Source organism: Dama dama, chromosome 28 (assembly GCF_033118175.1).
Source record: "Dama dama isolate Ldn47 chromosome 28, ASM3311817v1, whole genome shotgun sequence".
Lineage (NCBI taxonomy): Eukaryota > Metazoa > Chordata > Mammalia > Artiodactyla > Cervidae > Dama > Dama dama.
The window spans coordinates 32,142,778-32,166,568 of NC_083708.1; the positions used below are offsets into that span (position 1 = coordinate 32,142,778).

The window sequence follows — 23,791 nt, forward strand, 5'->3', positions numbered from 1 at the left end:
TTCTGCACCTAAAAGTAAAACTTCTAGAAGAGACAGCAGGCAAAAATTTTTGTGATGTCTTTGGGTTGGGCAAAGAACTATCATAAAATACATAAAAAGTGTGGGCCATAAAGAAAATACGTAAGTTTGACTTTATTAAATCAAAAACTTTTGCTCTTTGAAAGATAATTATCACGTGACTAAAAAGATAAGCTACAAACAGACTGGGAAGAAAAATTGCAAAACACATATGTGATAAAGAGCTTATGCCTAGATTACATAAAGAACTCCTATAATCCAATCAATAAGAAGATTTTTAGGTGAGGGAGGGGACAAAAGATTTGACAGTTATTTTGCCATAAAGGAGAAACAGGTAGTCAATAAGCAAATGAGAAGATATTTATTATTATTAACTTATTAGGAAAGTGAGATACCACTATACACCAATAAGAAGGGTGAAAATTAAAAAGACTCACCATCCCAAGTACTGGTGAGAATGTGGAGTAACTAGAACTTTTATGCACTGCTGCTGAGACTATAAAAAGCTACTACCACTGTGCAACAGTTTGATGGTTTCCTACCAAGTGGAACAAATATTTGCCATATGATACAGCAATGCTGAGGTACTTACCACAGATGGGAAAAATAAAAATAAAAAAAAGATACATCCATTTAAAGGCCTGCTCATGAATGCTTCTAGCAGCTTTTATACAACTGCCAAAACCTGGAAACAACCCAAATGTTGATCAGCTGGGTTGAGTGGATAAACAAATAAAATGGAATACTTCCATGATAAAAAGGAATAAACTGTTGACATATGCACCAATAAGAACAAATCTCGAAGCATTATTCTAAGGACGAGAAACCAGACGCAAAAGGCTACACACTGTATGATTCTATACATACTCTGTTTATTTCATTCTGGAAAAAAGCAAAGACAGAAGTCTAGTCAGTTGTTGCCAAGGTCTGGCAGTGGGACTGCCTACAATAGGGCACCAGAAAGTGTCTGCAGTGTTTGAATGCTCTCTCTCTCTCTCTCCATTGTGGTGGTGGTTACACAACCGAATACTTTTGTCAAAACTCATTGAACTTCATACCTAAAAGGGTGAATTTTACTGCATATAAGTTGTACCTCAATAAACCTGAATTTTTTTTTTTTAAATCAAGATGTTTTAAAAACCAGAAAAGAGAAGGTAATTTTTTTTATTTTTCTCATCCCAGCCTCCTTGCTAACTTCTGTCCCCAACCATCTTCATACTGAAAACATTTCTCAGTATCAGCTTAATGACACATCTTTAAATCTTTTGAATAGCAAAATCAGTGTTCAGAGTGGTTCTAAAAGTTACCTGTGGCAAACAAAATAGGAGTAAAAATTTTAAACTATAAAATTTCCACAACGCTGGGATTCACAACAAGGGTACAAAACAAGAAACTGATCAGAACCTCCAGTGTGATGTCAACATTCTTACTAACACATCCTGAAATCAGAATGACTTTTTCCTTTCATAAAAAGTCTAAAGCTAAAAGTGAACTCCATCTATAAATGAAGTATAGCAACCCACTGTAAATTCACAATGAAAATAACTAGCAGTTCCAGTCACCCTGAACTACTTGCTTGTCCCTGTAGTGACAGGGACCTCCAAGTCCTGCTTGCTGTGTTCTGGGCACAGGTTGTGCTGTTCTTCCCATTTCGTCACATCTGAATCCTTGCTGTCCTTCAGGGTCCATTTCATGCTCTGAAAAGTTCAAGGTCCTTTTGAACATCCTCTGATCAGTGGTGTGCTCTGCCTTGTGTGAACTGCCTGGCATCTCTCTTACGATTCCCCCGTTTCTACAACAGACTTATGTGGCTACTGACATAATTAGTCTACTGGATTGCAAGCTGATGGATGCTGGAGCCTTGTGTGAGTCATCCTCAAACTTCCCACAGCACCTAGTACAGTGTCTTGAAGGAACAGCCACCCAATAAACATTTGTTGAATGACCAAATACTAAGAGTCGGTTGCATTTGATGTGATTGCAGAAAATGTGGTGCAAACACAGAAAATGGTCCACTTGAAATTTTTATCGACCTCTGCTTTGTGTCAAGGTAATAGACTTATTCTTATATAAGATATATTCTGGTGTCTTTTGAAACTATAACACATTTATTTGAAAACTATCAGATAAAATATATGCAAATACAATGGAAAGAGTTCCCAAAGGCGAAAGCTAAAACACTTTGAGCAGCAAATGAAATAAAGTTGCATGGGAATGTAACTAAAATTATAAAATATATATCCATACTCAGTGCCCGCCGCGCAGCTCCCCGCTCGTATCTGCGCGCCTCGCTCCTCTCCGACATGGCAAAAGTATCCAGCCCTACGGAGACTGAACGATGCATCGAGTCTCTGATTGCTGTTTTCCAAAAGCATGCTGGAAGGGATGGTAACAACAGCAAACTCTCCAAGGCCGAGTTCCTAATCTTCATGAATACAGAGCTGGGTGCCTTCACAAAGAACCAGAAGGACCCTGGTGTCCTTGACCGCATGATGAAGAGATTGGACCTCAACTCTGATGGGCAGCTAGATTTCCAAGAATTTCTTAATCTTATTGGTGGCCTGGCCATTGCTTGCCATGAATCCTTTATTAAGTCCGCCTCTGGCCCTAAGTAAACTGGAGGAACCTGTGGGCCTAGCCTCCAGACCCACTCCCTTTCTTTCCAGCCTCTCAGCTATCTGCTCTTCACACCCCCCACATACCCTGAGCCCAGCACACCCACCTACCCAGGCAGGCCACTCCTGTTAGTAATAAAACAATATTGTTTTTAAAACACACACAAAAAAATAAATAAATAAAATATATATCCATACTGACATAAATAGATGATTGAATAAATAGAGGGAAGAGAACAATCTCCCATTGCAGAGGAATTCTAAATAATTTATACAGATCTACTGCTATCAAAGAGGTGGAACTCAATCCTCGCTCCTTATACAGGCTAAAGTGACTCCTTCCAAAGAATACTGTATGGAAATGGGAGAGGGAGAAAGCTGACAAATACCACCTCAGCCAACTGATCAAGACTAAAATCAATGGTAAGTCGAGTTGAGAGTATGTATCTTCGACACAGTGTGATAGGAATGGCACTTTTCCTTCGCTAAACACATAATCCCAGTCCAAACACAAGAAAAACATCAGACAAATCTCAGTAAGGAACCTTCCACAAAATACCTGACCAGTGCTCCTCAAAACTGTCAAGGTCATTAGAAACAAGGAATGTACGAGAAACTGTCAGATCCAGGAGGAGAGACAACTATGAATACAAATAATGTGTTCTCCTGCATAGGACTTTGGCAAAGAAAACTAAGAAAATGGTGTTTAGTTCATAATAATGTATAATTATTGGTTTGTTGATGATAACATACTAGCATAGAATGTTAACCATGAGGGAACTTGATGTGGAATAAATGCGAACTCTGTACCATCCTTGAAAATTGCCTGTAAAGCTACAACTGTATAAAATGTAGCTTATTTTTGAAAAAATACACGAGTTTCAAATGTTAACAAGTTATACTGAAACAAAAAAATATTTCTAGGCAATAAAGATTTAAGTAATATCACATGATACTCACCCTATAGAGAAACACTTTCCTCGACATACTGTAGTCCGGGATAAAAAGTGGCAGATAAAGTTTCTGAAAACAAATAAGCTGAATATTTCTAATATCTATTCTAAAATTGTTTTATTTATAATTCAAAAATAATTGCTTCATTATTGCATATGATTTCCTTTATCATAAGTTCACAAAGAAGTAATGTGATCTTATACTGAAAGCAATATTGAAAAATGAATGATGTTATTTACAGAAATTCATTCTGTGGTAAGCTTTATCTAAAATAAATTCCACTTAAGGAGATCATTGATTTCTCTTTAATCCTTCCCCCTCTCACATAATGGGCTTCTCTCGTGGCTCAGATGGTAAAGAATCTGCCTGCAATGCGGGAGACCTGGGATCGATCCCTGGGTTGGAAGATCCCTTGCAGAAGGGAATGGCAACTCACTCCTGTGTTCTTGCCTCGAGTATCACATGGTCAGAGGAGCCTGGTGGGCCACAGTCCATGGGGTCAGACACGACTGAGTGACTAACACTTTGACTTTCTTCCAAATTATTATTCGAGATACTGTGGTGGAAGGAACTGGGAGAGGGTTGCTTTCTGTGTAGTTAGTTGTTGTTTAGGATGGAAGATAACAGAGCATATTGGGATATTGTAAGAGTTCCTCTAGAGTCTCTCAAGTCAATGCCTTCCAGCTGACTGATGTGAAGCAAATCACAGCTCTGGGTCTCAGATTCCTCATTTATAAAATGAAAAGATTATAATTCACAATCACTTATCTCTAAATTCATTCTAGCTAAAAAAAAAAATCTAAAGTCTGAGTATAATTTCACATTTGCCTTTCAAATAAGGATGGTGAGCCTGACTCCCAGTAACCCCACACCCTCTCAAGGGCAGGCTCTTTGAAATTAAGGGAAATACAGATGGGAGTTTATGTGTCTGCAATAGAAATTGTGCTGCAGCAACTAGGACTCATTGGGACCAGCATACTTAACTCAACTTTGATTTCAAAATTTGTTTCATGCATTGGTGGTTCAGTGGTAGAATTCTCACCTCCCCAAATTGGTTTCTTGTTCCCTGGACTCTTCAGAAATGCTAGAGAGTAACCCCTCTTTTTTCAGCACAAGCAAGCCAGCATTCAGGCAGATTCAAAGAGAAGGGAAAGAATGAAGAAGAGAGCTTCAAATGTTCCTGAGGAAATAGAGGAGTTTAGGAAAATTGTGCTTAAAATGATAACCTTCAAATTAATATTGCTTGAGAACTCAGCGGGGCTGTCACAGTGCAGACACAGACAGTGATATAGGGCTCGAGGCCAGAGAGATCAGCTTTTCCATTTAAATAGGCAGAGATAAATAGTGAGGGTCAGCCCCCAAATATATCATGCCAGCCAACTTCCTCCATGTCCACAACCTCCTTAGCATCCATCACTTTTATTACCTTAGTTATTTATAGGTTTGACAAAAGAAGAGGTAGGAAAAGGATGTTCAAAGAGAAATAGCCAAATTTTCACAGCGACTGTTCTCCTCAGTCTACAGATAGTTTCCCCACTGCCAGGCCAGCGTCCTGAGCACGCGACGTGTACAGAAGGGCCCCCAGGTTGGCCCAATGCTTTCTCGCCACCATCTTGCATTTCATAATTTTTGAAGAAGGAGCTCAATATTTTCACTTTGCATTGTGTCCTGAAAAATATGTCACAGGTCCTGACCATTGCCTTTTCAGATACCTTATCTTGATCTTCAGAAATCTCTACCTACACTTCTTTTCCTTACATCGAGCAGAGGCATTTTACTGAATACCTAATGTCAGGGCTGATCCATGGAATTCTCACTGCCTACACAGGTTTCCCCCACTATCCCAAAGTAGAGGATTCACATGAAAACTTTAGTAAGCCGAACTGGCATAAAGCAAAGAAGCAATGACCTTAGGTCATACCTTGCTAACAGACGCACAGATAGATTGAGATAAAGCCCAGATACAGACACAGTTCAAGGCTATGGCACCTGGATGCTGAGATGCTGAGCGTAGTTCCCAGGGAAGGAGTTTGGTGGTACCCCGCTCCCTGCTCAGGGTGTGCACTCTTTATAAGAGCTCATTGCAAAACACGCACTAAAAGCAATTTTCGCTTTCTTCCTTTTTTTGTCAAAGCAAAAACCCTTTCAGGTTTCTTTCAGTTATCAAAGCAGGTACTAACATAGGTCTTACGTGAAAGCAAAGTGGTATAAAGTGATCTTTCAAAAAAGCAGAGCATACCCGTATACATTATGGCTTACCATTACTAGAAAAAATTGCTCAACTCAGAAGACTTGAGCCACACACATTCGTAGTTTCTACTCTCTGCCCAACACTTTCCATTGTCCCACATTTCCCAGTCATCTGTTCCCTTCATTCTCAACAACAACAACTTTACCAATTTCCTTAAAACCCTATCAAGCCTTTCATCCTCAGGTGAGACCTTTTCCTTTTTCTTCATTGACGTCCTATAAATCTCTCGGATTCAACATTACCCAAATAGCAGTCTTCATCTACTCATCTAAGTCTGCTCCTATTTCAGTGTCTATCATAGTTTTATTCTGCATTGCCTAAACAAGAAACTTGATAGTCATCTTTGACTCTTCTCCACATCAAAATTATTTCCAAGTTTTTCCATCTTAATATTTTTTGGATCTGTTCACATTTGTCCGTCCATTTGCCATTGCTTTAATTAACATACCCATAACTATTTTCCTGGTTTACCATAACATCTTAGCTGGTCCCCATGTTTCCAGTCTAAATTTTTTTCCTGATCACCAAATGTATTTTCATGCTATAGTCTTAAAGATTTTGTAATAAAAATCTGATCATATTCTGTGATGTACTGAAAAAAACCCTGCCACACATTCTTCCCACTCCTGTCTGTATGCCCATTGGCAAAGCAGTTCTGGCAATGCTCCTCAAAAGTGGAATCTATTTCTTTTCCTCCTGGATTCTGGGCCAGCCTTGTGACTTTGCTTTGACCAACAGAACGTGGGAGAAGTGTGATATGGTGGGAGTTGTGAGCCCAGATCTCCAGGGGCCCCAGGGCCCTGCAGATTCCTGACATCACTCAGCATGCTCTGCACTGGCTGCTGAAGAAATGTCTCCTCGTATACCTATAGTGCTAGATGCAAAATTTCACTTGTCCACCAGTTCCTAAAACTGTTCTCCCTTTTCAAAATACACAGTATCCTTGACCAGGACCCTATGAGTTATCTTTGATCCTTTTCTCCTTTACCTTCCAATTCAATTTCTCTAAAATCTCATCCCTGCTTATTTCTAAAGGTCTCTGATCAATCCCCAGTGTCATGCTCTCCCCTGAGTCTAGATCCCTAACTGAATTACAGAGCCATGCCTTGGCTAGACTCTAAGCTCTAGCTTAGTGCCCTCCAAATATTTTAAGTTATAGCATTCAGACTAATTTTCTTAACAAGATTCCTTTTATTTCACTCACACACAAAAGAAATAATAATTCCCTATTTCCCATCTCATCAAGTCAATGCATTCTTTATCACTTTCAAGGGCTCTCCCATGATGCCTACCCTCAAGCCTGTCAATCTACCCAAACTTATTTTCTAATGGGGGAGGGGAGATGGAAGGGAGGTCCAGGGGAGAGGGGATCTATGGATACATACAGCTGATTCTTGTTGTTGTATAGAGAAACTAATACAACACTGTAAAGCAATTATACTCCAATAAAATAATAAATAAATAAATAAATAAGGGACTTCCCTGATGGCCCAGCAGTTGACTCTGTGCTTCCAACGCAAGGGGTGCGGGTTCAATCCCTGGTCGGGGAACTAAGATCCCACAAACCGCACAGCCAAAAATAAATAAATTAATTGAAAAAATAAAAAAAGAACAGGCCCCAAACAAAACAAAAACAAATTTATTTCCTAGTAGTATTCCTTTGTGCGTCACCTCTTCATCATACAGTTGAATTCTCTCAGCTACATAGAAAGTGCTCAACAGTAACCCCCTGCCCTGAGTCAGTCATGGACGCCCATTCATCTCTGCTTTGCCTTCTACTAATCCATTCTTCTGGAACCAACTCAAGTTCTACCTCTGTCAACTCCCTGGATCCCAAATCAAAGACAAGATGCTAATCCTTGCTTTGCCCAAAGTAGTTGTTTGAAGCCAGATTAATGACTTCTGTTTTCACAACTGTACTCTTAGGGGATTGAAGCTTCCAGCTGGAATATTTGAAAATTCACTAATATTTCCAAGGCTCTAATCCAGATCCAGCCCATTCTCCCCGGGCTTGCCTGCCTCCACCCTGGGAAAGCACTTGTGTTCCAAATATTTCCTTTGTAATCATATTCCTTCACTCTCCAATCACCTAGGACACTTTAGGGGTTGGGCACCATGTCATATTCTGATCAGGTAACCTGTGATGGCCTGACACATAATTCACAATCAAACTAGAAGTTATGAGCAAATACCACACGGACTTTGCAGACTATAAGAGGCGACTGGTGCTTAGTTTTAGTTCATTGTAATAAGTGCAGCATACTATGTCCTAATAATGAGGTCTCTGAGAAAGAGGGTATAAATGGAGGCACCATGAAGGACTCATGATGGCTAGTTTAAAAGGAGAAGAAACATCTTCTTTCACTGAATGTTCAAATGTACAAGAGGCCAGTCTCTGATCTTGTTCCAGATGCTGTGACATTTGTCTAACACTTTTTAAAACACTCCTCACTGAAAAAAAATTACAGTGATTTAGAGCCATCATGATAAAAGGTACAACACAAGCAGAAGGAGTGTTTGGTTAAAATGATTTTTCACTGAAGACAAATAGCAACCAAATGGAACAACATCACCACCATCTAACTATTAATATTACATAAAAATAGACCTATATTTTTCCCACTAGTGTTGCCCAAGGGGTTTAATCTGAAGAAAGGGAGTTAAAATAGATGTTATTAGAGTCACTGAGGATGATATATTATTCTGTGTATTATATAATATAAAACAAGAACTACTGGAAAGAGGTATATAAGGGTAATTTGGGTCTGAAAACTAAAAAACAATATTAAATTGTTAGAAGTTTCTCTCCCTTCTCCCTCTTTCCCAATCCATAATATAGCTACAAAAATTGTTTCATCGCATAGAAGGTGTTAAATATCCACTGATAATTTAATTGAATAAAACTATCCAGAGTAAAAAGAAATCTTTAACTTCCTTCAACTATCAATTTTCTGTATTAATATATTATTAATCTTTATTTACACTTATACAGAAGATGCATTCACATGATCAAACCACAAACATGTTTAACTATGTCACTGAAAATACCACATAAAGTTTTTTACTTACTGTATAAAATATGTATGGACATACGGATAAAAGGATGTACTGACAATGTAAAATACCAAATATAACATATATTGAAATAGATTCTAATATCAAGGCTATGTTTGCTTAAATCTAGTCCCAGGAATAACTAAATCTTGGTTAGTTTCACATTATGGAAACCATATTACAAATTTATACATGCAAAGCATTAAAACCACCATTTTTCAGGGTAAAAGAAAAGCTGTGTAGAAGCAGCAACTCCATTGATCTTGTTTGACCCAACACATTCAACTTAAAGAACTGAAATTGTTTTAAATGATTTTAAGTCTACTGTGACAGTCCTCATCAAGTGGTATTGTCACAAAGCAAACTGGAATTCTCTGCCTGACATATGAATTGGAATTTCCTCAAACTGTCCGAGTTAAGAAAGAGTCAGTAAAGGTCAATCAAACTAGAATGTGCATAGCACGGCCCAACAATACAAATTCGGACACCATGCAGCTGTGACCGGTTCCATTAGCCACACATCACCAGTCAGCTCCATGGGGTCAACAAAGGACCATGTGATTTTTCAGATGAGATTTTTCTACACAATATCACTCATTATAGTTATTCTTAAAAGAAATATTCAAAGATGCCTGTAAAGCCTTATGCCTAATTCCTTAACATAAAATCGAAAGGCATATCTTTTTAGAATTTTATTTATGTGTTTCTGGCTCTGTTGGGTCTTTGTTGCTGCACGCGGGTGTTCTCTAGTTGCGGTGCGCGGGCTGCTCATTGCAGTGACTTTCCTTGTTGCAGAGCACAGGCTCTAGGGCCAGAGGGCTTCAGTAGCTGCAGCATGTGGGCGCAGTAGTTGAGGTTCCCAGGCTCTAGAGCACAAGCTCAATAGTTGCTGGCGTACGGGCTCAGTTGCTCCAAGACATGTGGGATCCTCCCAGACCAGGGATCGAACCTGTGTCTCCTGCACTGGCAGGCAGATTCTTTACCACTGAGCCACCAGGGAAGCCCAAAGAGCATATTTAAAATATCCCTGTCTAAAGTAGTTTGGCATTAACAAAAATAATAATGACAAAATCAAAGACACGTAGAATTTGCCCATCTACAAAGTGCTTTGGACTTTGGATAAAGGAATCACACCTACAAAGGAATAATTTACTCTCATAATAACCCTGTAAGGTAAAAATTATTATTCCCATTTTCAAATGATAAAGAGATGCTTAGAGAAATCGAGGGATTTATGTAGCTGTTAAGTGACAGTGATAAAATTCCTCTCTTGATTGCAAGTCTAATACTTCTTCCACTTAAAGAATCCAGATTCTGATAATGACTACTTGGGAGACACCGAATGAATTGTTACTGTGACACTTTGGACAAGAGCTGAGGAACTTTAAAAAGCAAAGTGTAAAGTAATGATAAGGCCCCTTGACTTCTTTGCACTTTTTAAAAAATTGATCTTATATCAAGTTGTCATTAACTATTCTACAAAAAGAGCCTATTACAGTGCAGTCCGTTGCTTATTAAGATGATCTTAGAAAACAAAATTAAAAGGGAACTTAACTTCAAGCACTTTATTTAATGAGCAGAGCTTATATAAGTACGCAGAAATAATACCTTGGAGCTACTTTATACAAGAGCCGAAAAAGATCTACCACAGATGAGTGACAGAAACATAATTAGTATGAGTTCATGCAGTGGCCAAGTTGCTATTATTTAGAAGAGCCCTCTCTACAAGTTGAGCTTTTGCTACGAGTCACCAGCAAGTGAAGACGGAGAACAGAGGATCCTGCTGTGAATTCTGGGGGAGCATTGCTAAGAGGTCTCTAATGAGAAACCACATTCCTACCCTGGCTGGACTATGACTCCATAATGTGACAAAAAAAAAAAAAAAAATAGACAAAGGAGTACAGTAGTTTCTTGGGAAATTTCACACCAATGCAAAGGCACCCAGTCTAGTAGGGGCTGGCTGGCCCCTACATCCACACTGCAGATTGCATCCTGTTTGCAGTTTAATCCAGGCTCAGGAAGGGCCCCAGGGGTTCATCCTGTTGAACCCACTGAATGTGGCCTGTGCCTGCGTGACGTGACATTCAAACACTGCTGGGTTATGTCAGTGTTAGAGGGAACCCAAATAAGTACACGCTGAAGAATTGATGCTTTTGAACTGTGGTGCTGGAGAAAACTCTCGAGAGTCTCTTGGACAGCAAGGAGATCAAGCCAGTCAATCCTAAAGGAAACCAACTCTGAATATTCACTGGAAGGACTGATGCTAAAGCTCCAATACTTTGGCCATCTGATGCAAAGAGCTGACTCATTAGAAAAGACCCTAATTCTGGGAAAGACTGAAGGCAGGAGGAGAAGGGGACAACAGAGGATGGATGGTTGCATGGCATCATCTACTCAATGCACATGAGGTTGAGCAAACTCCAGGAGATAGTGAAGGACAGGGAAGCCTGGCATGCTGCAGTCCATGGAGTGACAAAAAGTCAGATACTACTTAGCAACTGAACAACTACAACTAAGCAAGATATCAATTCTATTTTTCCCTCTCCTAGACCGGATCCCAAAGCTACTTAATTTTCCAGAAATAGTCAAAGGAGTAAAAGACAGGAGAGTCCATGATCCTATTCTAGAAGCAATCCTGTGGGTCTCTAGGTTTAGCATAGGGGTGAGGAGACCCAGTTGGCACAATCCCCTTAGTATCTTAAAAGTCAGCTTCACATGAAGAAAAAACAACCTTGCAAACTTCACTGCAAGAGTCATCTAGAGGGATTTCCCTGGTGGTCCAGTGGCTAAGATTCCACGCCTCCAATGCAGGTGACCTGGGTTCAACTCCTGGTTAGGGAACTAGATTCTTTACGCTGCATGTGTGGCAACTAAGATCTAGTGCAACCGAATAAATAACTATTTTTAAAAAAGAATAGTCCCAGAGTTTAGGGTGTTCTTTTTGTTGTTAATGGTGGTAGTAGAAGTTTTGAGGGGAGATTTGGGGAAGAGGTGGGATGGCTCAGAGCCATTCCTTTAGAAAATATTCATTAGAAGGCAAGTCTTTTAACCTTGAAAGCAGCATGTGAGTCTAAAAAAATCTCTTGGATAAGAAGAACCCAGGACACCAGCAAAGAATCTAGTGCTGATTAATTCAAGCATTAAGCAAATATTAACTACTCGACATGGTGTAGGCATTGATTCCACTGAATCATTTTCACACAGTAGCTTGGAACCTCTATAAAAATAGAAGTTCTTGAACAAAGAATATTTGCAGTTTTAACCCTAAAATGTTGATTTAAGAAATGAATTTTATTCAGTCTAAAAGGAATAGGACACAAATCATTCTCTTTCCCTCCCACCTTTGCTGATGACCGAGGTTGGGCAAAATAATGTTTTTAAAAATATTTAAAAAGCTTACAGAATTCAGATTTCTTTGCCTATGGGAAACAGTATTACATAATGAATGATTTTTTTTTTCTGTATTCAGCACGAAATAGTAAATATTAGGGATGCCTTTTACCCCAGTGATTGAAATGACACAAAAGCAGCATGAGTGTTGATGGTCGTAGCTATAAAAACACTCACTCAAGACCCATGGGACTGGATGCCTGATCCCCTGAGGCTGACTTAGAAACATTTCACAGGAGAAAACATTAATGTTGGGGTTACAGGACGACTTCTGATAAATACAGCAAACTGATCCTGAGATTAGAACAGAGAAGAATTGAATTCTTGAGCAGCAGAACTCACTGACATAAAACTAGACAATGGGTGTATGTTTTGGAAGTCAGTTACATCTCAACAAGAGGTGTGATCATTCATAAGTGGTAAAGCTTCTTTGATTTAAAAAAAAAAATCCTCAGGGAATTATAATAATGTAGTAAATCATCTTCCAAGGGAAAAAGTACAGATTTATTTAGCAAGTAACTGGTTTCCTTAGCTGTTCAGGGCTCTCTGAGAGGCATGGGCTACATCTGCAAAACAGTGCTACGTGCAAGGATGTACTAACACAGTCTTTCCTGGTGATTCAGACATTAAAGAATCTGCTGCAATGCAGGAGACCTGGGTTCAATCCCTGGGTTGGGAAGATCCCATGGAGAAGGGAATGGCAACCCACTCCAGTATTCTTGCCCAGATAATTCCATGGACAGAGGAGCCTGACGGGCTATAGTCCCTGGGGTTGTAAAGAGTCAGACACGACTGAGTGACTAACACTTGGAAATTCAGGTTGGATATAAAGAAAAAGGCTTGAGTTTAGGAAAATATGTGTAAAGAGAAAACATTGAGACCACAAGCTCAGTTGGAGTAGATGGGTGAAAAGTAAGGAGAGTCAGAAGTGAAAGTCAGCCTGTGGATCAACCAGGACATGGAAAGACTCTCGTTTTAGAGCGGGCAGGAATTTCTAATCGGTCTAAGTCAGCCTGATCTACCTAATTATCATATACCTGCTAACTGATACAGGTGAGCCTCAGAGGGTGGCTGGTGCTTAAGGCACTTAAGATGTCCTCTTGCTTGTTCTTAGTCCATTTTTATCCTGTCTGTGACACTGAACACCTGTGCTGTGACATGTATCTGCAGCTCCACTTCTGTTTCCTCCAAATTCAGCATCTCTATGACTGTCCCTGGGAAGGACACAGTGGCTCTCTTCTCCAGATTTTCGTTTTACCTCTGACTTCTGCTCCCCACGCCCTCCCCACATAACCTCAGCCCAAGAGAAAGCCAATGCTGCTGACCGTTTTGGCCACCCCCACCCCCAAGATATCCAATCACAGCTCGGTTTTAAGGAGATTAAGTGACAAGTGTGAGTTTCAGTATCAAAATCTGAATACTACACAATATACAATTTGGTATTTACCAATTCTCATTTTCAAAATGTTATCATGGTTAATACATCCTGGCATCTTTTGCAGATTTCTTGTACATTTAGGACCCACGATTTCTCATAGATCATTAAGAGCTCAAATTAAGAGGAATTTCCATGAATTCCTCCCAAACTACCCTAACTCACAAAGAGTACATTCCTACCCTGAATCCTGAGAGCCCTCAAACCACAGTGCATGTTTTGGGGTCTTCATAATAGTAGGTAACATTTAGTAAGCATCCACTCTGCATTAATGTGTTGTATACAATGCTTTATTTTATTTTGATCATGTACCTACAAGGGGCTTTCCTGATGGCTCAGTGGGTAAAGAATCTGCCTGCAATGCAAGAAACACAGGAGATGTGGGTTTGATCCCCGGGTTGGGAAGATCTCCTGGAGAAGGAAATGGCAACCCACTTCAGTATTCTTGCCTGGGAAATCCCATGGACAGAGGAGCCTGGTGGGCTACAGGCCATAGGGTCACAAAGAGTTGGACACAACTGAGTGGCTAAGCACACATGCATACAGGTCACTTGGTTAGTAGTATTACAGTTACATGGTAGTAGTATTACATGGTTAGTAGCATTATGTTCATTTCACAAGTGAGGTAAATGAAACTCAGAGCTCAACTAACTTACCTAAGGTTTTCTTAGTTAATAAACATTGATTCAAAGGATGCCACTTTTCCACTAAGTAGCAACATCAGTCTTATTCTGTAGTCATTTTTCTTATAAGTCTAGACTATAAATTGCTCTTGTTCTCAATTCACATAACACCCAACACAGTGTTATGTGTATTGTGGATGCCTAACTATTTGTATACACAATATATAATGTGACTGGAAAACCTCTACATAAGTGGAAAACAACGAATATGATTTAATTTCACTTCGATGTTCAAATAGTTGGATGGATTTGCATACAGCCAATATAATAAACAAAGACTACAGGATGATGAAACAACAGAATCAGTCAATTCAAAGAGAAAAAATAGCAAAGTGGCTCTAAGACATCACATGAATCAAAGATGGATCCTGTTTTGTAATATTTGTTCATTTGTTTGTTTTTAGATTCCACGTGTAAGTGAATACACAATACTTGTCTTTCTCTTACTTATTTCACTTAGTATAATACCCTCCAAGTCCATCCATGTTGTTGCAAATAGCAAGATTTTGTTCTTTATTATGGCTAAGATTCCACTGTATGTGAATATATACCACATCTTCTTTATCATTCATCTGTTGATGAACACTTAGGTTGCTCCCAAATCTTAGCTACTATAAATAATGCTGCCAAGAGCATCGGGGTTTATGAATCTCTTTAAATTAGTTTCAGCTATTAAATTATTTCAGCTCATTTTCTTCAGCTATGTAGCCAGGAGTGAAATTGCTAGATTGTATGGCACTTTTATTTTCAGTCTTTTGAGGAACCTCCATGCTGTTTTTCCAGATCGGCTGCACCAATTTACATTTCTATCAACAGTGCAAGAGTGTTCCTTCTCTCCACATCCTTGTTAACACTTGTTGCTTCTTGTCTTTCTGATGGTAGTCATTCTGACAGATGTGAGGTGATACCTCACTGAGGTTTTGATTTGCATTTCCCTGATGACCAGAGATGTTAACCATCTTTTCACGAGTCTGTTGGCTGTCTGTACTTCTTCTCTGGAAAAATCCTATCCATGTTCTTCTGACCAGTTTTTAATTGGATTATCTGTTATTGCTAGAGTTTTTTTTTTGTTTGTTTGTTTTTATTGAGTTGTACAAAACAGAAACAGACTCACTGACATAGAGAACAAACCAGTAGTTGCCAGAGGTGAGGAAGATGAAGGGAATCAAGAGGTACACAGTTCCAATTATAAAATAAATACTATAGGGCTATAAAGTACAGCACAGAGAATATAGTCAATAATATTATAATAAGTTTGTATGGTGTGTCATATATAAAAATATCAAATCATTATGCTGTACCCCTGAAATTAATATAATATTATGCCAACACTACTTCAGTTTAAAAAAATACTGATTCTGTGAGATTTTCTCATCTCAGCTGCCTATGCTGAACCTGGATTCCTAATTGCATCTCTCCTGAGCATTAGCATAGCCTAACAGAAGGTGTGGGAGGTACTGAAAAGGAGAAATACACCTTCTTATTTATAGCCATATCCACCTCGGAAAATAATTACACAAATTTACTTTTAAAACACCTTTATTGATTTGGCTGACTTGAAAATATTATACTTTTCCTTTACTCAGGGTAAAGGAAATATGCCTCCTCTGAGGGAAATTCAGGCTAAATAGAAATTATGACACCTCACCCCATCTGACCTTGTAATTCACACACTACAGATCAATGTTTAAAGGCCTGCTGCCCAGTCCCCAAGAATGTCATATACACAGAAAGCTGGCACCTGGATAAGCTTCAAAGTCCCCACATGGGCACTGGGGTGAGCTCATCACATCAGGCTAAAAACCAGCCTTTGTTCACTGTGTCACATCTTGCCTTAGTAGGAGATGGCTTCCTCACAATCACTTCCATTCATGAGGGGAGAGCACTGGGGTCCACGCTGAACAGCTCTTCATTGAGCTGCAGAAAACGGGGAAATAGCTGCCGTGTTTTCCCAGTGATGTTATTAATATTTAAGTGCTGTTTTCCGGGGGGCTGGGGGAAGCATAAGAACCCAGCTCTAAGAAGGCTCTGACCTGTTTTCATGATTAGTGCTGCAGCAATGAACTAATTGCTCAAAAAGAAAAAAAAAATTCCCATCCATAGAAATTCCAAGTAACCACTAGAGAAGGCGAGCTTTGGCAAAAGATACTGCTTGCAAAACTTGAAGTTACTCCTGAGGATGACATGAGATTTTAGATCTTAGCAGAGAGCTTAATAGTTTGTAGTATTACAGAAGCACTTGTTTCCATTTGGGTGGTTGAACATGTTATTAATGAAGGATGAAGTTAAGTAATAACACCAGTAAAATAGCACGTGTCTTTAGATGGAGACCTCTCACTATCTCTCTCCATTCTCACTGAATCACAGAAAGCAAATAAAGTGAGGCATAATCTCACTTCAGGGAGGTTAAGTGATGTGCCAGGAATCGCTTAGGAAGATGGCAAGTAAAAATATGGACAGAAGCAGCAGGCTCCTTCAATAACTCAGGGTCCATACACCAAACTTGGCATCTCAGCCCAGGTTTCGCAGTCAGGACTAATCTGACAACAGCTTGCTAGTCCTTCCTACGCCACCACCATGAAGACTCTCACACTCGTGTATCCAAAGCGTCTTTTTCTTCCCTTTAGTTTACTTTGTTTTCTTACAATCATTTATTGCCCCCACATACTGTCTCCTGTGATAGCTCCAAGCTCAGAGCAAAGATCAATGAAATGACGGTTGCTAATGTAGCTCTAGTAAGAAGCTGCTGGCCAATGCAGGAGGCATAAAGAGACGTTTAAGTTCAACCCCGGGTGGGAAGGATCCCTTGGAGGAGGGCATGGCAACTCACTCCAGTATTCTTGCCTGGACAATCCCATGGACAGAGGAGCCTGGCAGGCTACAGTTCAAGGGGTTGCAAAGAAGACATGACTGAAGCGACTTAGCATGCATACACAAGTTTATTAAAAAGCAAGAAGTATCACAAGTCTCATTAAATAAACAAGCATACATTTTCCTTTTTCCTCTCCTTTTCTTTTGCCTCCTGCTTCTTCCTCTCCATCTTGGTCACTGATGTTTCAAGTAATAGGGTATCAGTTTTGATAATGTCAAGACACTTAAAACAAGATGCTTTAATCCTTTCTTTCCGATTTCTTTCCTTTTCTTAAAAGTTTATGCAACTTTTGTTAACAACATTAGAATTATTATCTTTTTTTAAAGGATTATGATACATATAAGGTGTTCATTCTGAAAATTCAGAGTACATTTTTCTCTTTCTGATGGGCCTAGAAGAAGCAGAGACAAATTAATATGTGTCGTATCTCTCAGCCCTCCACCCAGTGCTTTTTCCTCTCTATCAGAGATTCTCAACCACAGCACTATGTTTATTTCCAACCAGGTAGTTGTGTGTTGTACAGGCTGTCCTGTGCATTGTAGGGTGTTTGGCATCATCTCCAGCTGCCACCCACTAGGGGCCAACAGCAATCCCCACCCCCCAGGTTGTACCAACCAAAAATGTCTCCAGCCCCCAAATGTCCCCCGGGGAAGGGGATTGGGGGGGCAGAATCAGCCTCAGTGGAGAAGCACTCATCTAGATGATATTGCCTGGCTGTCTGAGTATTTGTATGAGTTGGAGAGGAAAGGAAGTTATTTTGAGTTTTTGTGCGTGTCACAGGTATGGATGGATGAAACTGGAAATCAGTAAGGTGAGAGATTATTTTTTTAATAATATCTACTCACCTTACATTGGCCTTGAGAGAACTGCTGTGAACACTATAATACTGGTTAAAGAATTTTGAGTTTCTTGGGGGAAAAAGAAAACAATAATAAAAAGCACTGAGGAGTAACATTTTCTACCCAAGTCCATTTTATGAATGGCCTAACAGAACCATATGCTTCTTCTACCTCTTGCATGTGTTAATAAACCAACATTTTTTGGCATCTACTTACTGATAGGGCCTAATAAGACAGTAAAAAAAAAATTGAGGATAAGAGTACATTGTTGGAATATAATAAACCACTTTTATTTTCCCTTATCTTTATCACAAGGCTGTATTCATCAGCGCTGGAAATATATTCAAGAGCATTTTATAAACAATTAATTAATCCTTGCAGCACATTAATTTCGAAAGAATCAGTATCATCTTTACTGAAGAGGCAGATGTGAGTACCATTCTGAAAAAATACAAACTAATAAGAGGCTCTTGAAAAGATATGTGTCAAGACATCAGTAAATCTTGGATTCATTATTAGTTCCAGGATATAGAAACCATCTTGGACCATAAAGGAAAATTTGTTGTGTCAGATTCCAGAATTTTAGCACACTGAACACTAAACTTCCTCTATTTGCTAACAAAATTAAATTTAGTTAGGGAGGATATTTTCTAGTCAATTCCCACTTATACATAAATATCTTATTTTTAAAAGAATCCCAAATGATAATAAAAGTATCATATATAAAAGTGGTTTCCATCTTCAGAGGTCAACTGTAAACTAAGCAGTCAATAAATTTCCAGGTGGTAACTTTCCTAGCATGCAAATTTCCTTCTAAGTAGAACAATAAAATTTCTTTATCTGGAAGCCAGATACCTGAGACTAGGAAAATTTACTCTCACAGAGACATAGGTGGAACATAAATCTAAGAGAAAATATCTGAAAACACAGTTGGACAGCTTTGGACAAAAAAAAAATCTTTAAAGAAAATGAGAATAAAATTTATACTAAGGAGCTGAGGTTGTCATTTTCAAAGTCATCTTACTGAATGAATAATTATATGCACACGAGAAAATGGCAACAAAGGACAGAAGAGCAGAGGGTGTTAACGTATTTTATGGAGCTGTAGTCAAAAGATGATTGGACTTAGAGCATTCAAATCACTGTCTTGCCTCTAATTAGCTCTGTGACCCTGGGCAAAATGGCCCAATTGCATTAGTGTGGGGCACAGAAATGAGAAGAAGACCAGGTAAGAGATTTTGAGTTTCTTCATGCCTACTTTATTTTTTCAAAACAATGTCACTTAGCTGCCTCCAGATTCAAAAAGAGGGAGATATGTGACAAGGCTGGACAGTTGGCACTTTGGAATTTCATTACTAATATAACTCCGCCCACAGCCTGACCTCAGGTATCTTTCATTCCTTGATGGGCTATCATTTCACTGTCTGGACAATAAACAGAAAGTCTAATTTTAGAGAATAAAAGAATAAAATGATCTTTAGGATCTCATCAGCCTGTCTAATCCCTCAATCCCCTCCCCTTGAAGGCAGGAGCCAGGTCCGTTTTGTTCTCTGTCATATCCTGAGCATGAACACCGTGCCTGGCACATGACAGGCACTCAGGAAATATTTGTAGAATAAATGAACAAGTCTGGGCTTTACATCCAACACAATATATCTCTTTAACTTGATTCGTTGGCTGTTCAGTGACTATGCCTATTTGTTGTTGTCATTGTTTAGTTGCTAAGTCGTGTACGACTCTTTTGCAGCCCCATGGACTATAGCCCACCAGGCTCCTCTGACCACAGGATTCTCCAGGCAAGAATACTAGAGTGGGTTGCCATTTCCTTCCCCAGGGGATCTTCACGACCCAGAGATTAAGCCCTAGTCCCTTGCATCTCCTGCATTGCAGGGGCAATCTTAACCGCTGAGCCGCCAAGGAAGCTATTAAATAACTATACCTACAGGAAATGATAAATGGCACTTCAGCACAGCACATAAGTGCCATGACAACACGTATTTCTTTTTTTTTTCTTGGACACATAGGTGGCAGGCATGTAGGATCTTAGTTCCCCGACCAGGGTTCAAACCCGTGCCTCCTGCATTACAAGCACGGAGTCTTGACCACTGCCAGGAAAGTCCTGACAACACATATTCTTAAGGGCGATCAGTATTTTAAGTTTTACAATGTGGCATGTTCAGTAATAATCAGAGTGCCATCTGAAATTCTTCATGTAAGTCTTTGGTTCCTATTAACCGAGATGAAAACATTAGCAGAAGAGCTAAATTCTGAGGAAAACTACAAAGCCAACTCCAGAGGGAATCTGGACAGTGAAACCAAAATATTAAAGATTGTTATTCCCCACAGAAATAGGCACACTTTTTAAACTGAGGCTGCAGTTGGTAATCTGCAGTTGTCACTGGCCATCTGCTTAGGTCTAATCAGGTCTGTCACTAGCATTAAATATAAGTTTAAATTCTGCTCCTCTTAAGTAAATTCCAGAAAAGGTTCCCTTATCATTTTCTGAATTGTGAGCTAAATTTTTATCCTTGGACTATTTCAGCAGAACATTAAAATGCTCTCATAAGGTCAAGGCGATGGCCCATCCAGCCCAGCCTCCCGTGAATGCCAAGTAAGGGTAGCGGTCTTGTAATTAACCTTCTCACAGTCTAGCCTCCGCTTCATTTTTACAAGTCTAACTTGGAACTAAATTAAATCTTGACCTTAACATATCAATGTCATACATGGGTACTGTAGGCAAAATATTATAGCACCCACCAGAATACTGGCTTCCTGGCATGTACACCCATCTCTTCCCGTGAGTGCAGGTGACTGTGATGGGACAGTCACTCCCCTTAGGTTACAGTCACATGTCTATCATAGCAGAACAGAAGGGATTAGAAGTCAGAGAGATGCACCCCAGCTGTCCTAGAAGAAAGCAAATATCCATGCTGTGAAAAGGTCTATGGAGACTATAGGGAGTGGAGCCAGTCTCTAAGTGCTGCAAGTGGTCGCTTCAGTCAACAGCTAACAATAAACAAGGACATCAATTCTGTCTTGTGGGAACTGAATTCTCAAGTACACTCTGAGAAGAGGACTCTGTAGGTGATAACTTCAGCCTGATCTAAGTGAAACCCTAAACAGGGGACCCAGTTAACCCATACCTGAACTACTGACCACAGAAATGTAAGATAATAAATGGGTACTGTTTTAAGTCACTAAATTTGTGGTCATGTGTTACATAGTAATATAATACAATAGGTAAAGAATCAGAAGCACATTATAAAATCATGAGAATGAGTAAAGTTATAGGGGGGAGTTACATTCAGTGTACAGTATGAGAAAGGATGAGCTCCAGTTTACAACAGCTAAAGTAGCCTTTAGCACAAGCCATCCAATAATGAATGGTATTACTCTAGAGGGTTCAATCTCTGGGTCGGGACGATCCCTTGGAGTAGAAAATGGCAACCCACTCCAGTGTTTGGAAGGATTGAGGCTGAAGCTGAAGCTCCAATACTTTGGACACCAGATGCGAAGAGCTGACTCACTGGAAAAGACCCTGATGCTGGGAAAGATTGAAGGGAAAAAAGAGAAGGGGGCAGCAGAGGATAAGACAGTTGGATGGCATCACCAACTCAATGGACATGAATCTGAGCAAACTTCAGGAGACAGTGAAGGACAGGAAAGCCTGGCGTGCTGCAGTTCATGGAGTCACAAAGAGTCGGACACGACTTAGCGACAGGACAGCAACAATAAATAAAATGTCTCAAGAATTAAGAGAATAATGAACATATTTTTTGATGATTCAGTATACACTTCATAAATCTGCAGTGTCTTAAAGTTATTATCATTTTATCATACATGAAACAGAGTGGTTAAAGATCTATTCATCTCAGGAGTTACTTCTGAGGATGAGTTGAGGGGAAGGTGGGTATGGAAGAAAAGTTACTTTTTATTGTGTATACTTCACATCCTTGGAAAATTACACAATAAGTGTCAATTTTTTAATAATAATAGATATACTTTAACAATAAGAAAGTTCTATCTAAGAGCATGCCTGGAATCAAACACTTTATAAGATTTACAGTTGCAAGGGGAAAATCTTTTCATTCTAACTCTCAACATTTGGCCAGACATTTTTAGTGCTGAGCCAGCCGCTCGGTCTGGACAGCACACTTGTGTATGGGCCTCTTTTACTAAATGCTCTATGGATGCAAAGAAGCCATATCCTTAAAAAAAAAAAAAAACCCAAAATGATAACAACAATAATTATAATTTTTTTGAGCCTACTAGGAGCTAGGCATTATGCTGAGCACTTGATGGATTCTCTCACAAATTTTCCCCTCAAGGAGCTTAAAATGTGAAGAGATCAAATATAATTGTAAAATGACTTAAATAATAATTAACACTTTCAGGCAGCATATATGGGTCAAGATGGGCCAGGTACGTATATGGCAGAAGCAGCAACTGAAATGGAGAAGAAGCAGGGATTCCTACAGAGGGCACCCAAAGGTGGCTTGGTGGCAGGGCTGGGAGGAACACGGCAGGCTAACCCTGGCCTGATGAGAGGGTGGGTTTGGGAAGAAGGGAAGTTGCGGGTAGATGATTCTTTGGTTGTTGCTATACCACGGGCTTGGGGAGTCAAGGGAGGAGGTTTCCAGTTCATTCCAACACAAGTTGGAATTTATTTATTTATTGTATTTGGCAGAATACCGTGAGTCACAGAAAGAGGCTAAAGCTTTCTGAAGCCCAAGGGATTTAAGTAAATGAACTTGGCAGGGTTAAGACAGTGAACAGGCTGGAGGAGAGGGGAGGCAGCGAGTGCATTTAGGGGAACCCCTCAATGGACCCTGCACAGGAAAAGTGAAAGGCTTAGTCCCTCAGTCGTGTCCGACTCTTTGCGACCCCATGGACTGCAGCCAGCCAGGCTTCTCTGTCCATGAGATTCTCCAGACAAGAAAACTAGAGTGGGTTGCCATTTCCGTCTCCAGGGGATCTTCCTGACCCAGGGATCAAACGTGGGTCTCCTGCATTTGCAGACAGATTCATCACCATCTGAACCTCCAGGGAAGACTCAGAAAAGATGAGACTAAAACAGGGCAAAAATACCTAGTCTAGAGACACCATGAAGAACAAATTAAAAGGAGAAGTAGTAAACGGTTTGGCAAACAGCAGCGATAATATACACACTATGACATATAGACGTTGATACTACATATAAAACAGACAACTAATGAGAACCTACTGCATAACTCAGGCCATTCTACTCCGTGCTCTGTGGCGCCCTAAATGGGAAGGAAATCAAAAAAAAGAGGGAATATACACTTTACAGCAGAAACTAGCACAACATTATAAAGTAACTACAATAAAAATTGATTTTTAAAAAAAGACAACATACCTTCAATCTACATAACTAGGAGAAAAGTGGTTTCACTGACAAGGACAGGCAAAACACCTTTTAGCGGCTCCCAAGATTTCTAGAAGATCACTCAAGCTCCTAAGCATCACACTGAAGACTTCCCTGTGGCCAAGCCCCTATTCTGGCTCTACTCCACAATTCAGCATTGGGCAGACACATGCATGGGGGCCACACTATCGTGGAGGACCACACTGTTCCTCCATGCCTTTCCTGGCCATCTTCTAGTAACATTTACATCTTCTCTCTGTGTCGTCTGCTCTGGGAACTCCCCTCATACCCACC

General features: G+C 39.8%; 2 protein-coding genes across 2 annotated transcripts in view; one reads left to right on the forward strand and one right to left on the reverse strand.

Moving 5' to 3' along the window:
* The window catches only part of SLC35F1 (solute carrier family 35 member F1), a 402,967-nt gene that overhangs the window by 286,566 nt on the left and 92,610 nt on the right, over window positions 1-23,791 (reverse strand). The gene's annotated exons all lie outside the window — the stretch shown is intronic.
* On the forward strand, window positions 2,277-2,650 carry LOC133048319 (protein S100-A11). The gene has a single exon (XM_061132033.1). The coding sequence runs from the start codon at window positions 2,322-2,324 to the stop codon at window positions 2,631-2,633; it is 312 nt and encodes a 103-aa protein (XP_060988016.1). The 5' UTR covers window positions 2,277-2,321; the 3' UTR covers window positions 2,634-2,650.

Bases quoted from the DNA above. Each gene is read 5' to 3' on its own strand.
- LOC133048319 (XM_061132033.1), top strand. From the start codon at position 2,322: ATGGCAAAAGTATCCAGCCCTACGGAGACTGAACGATGCATCGAGTCT.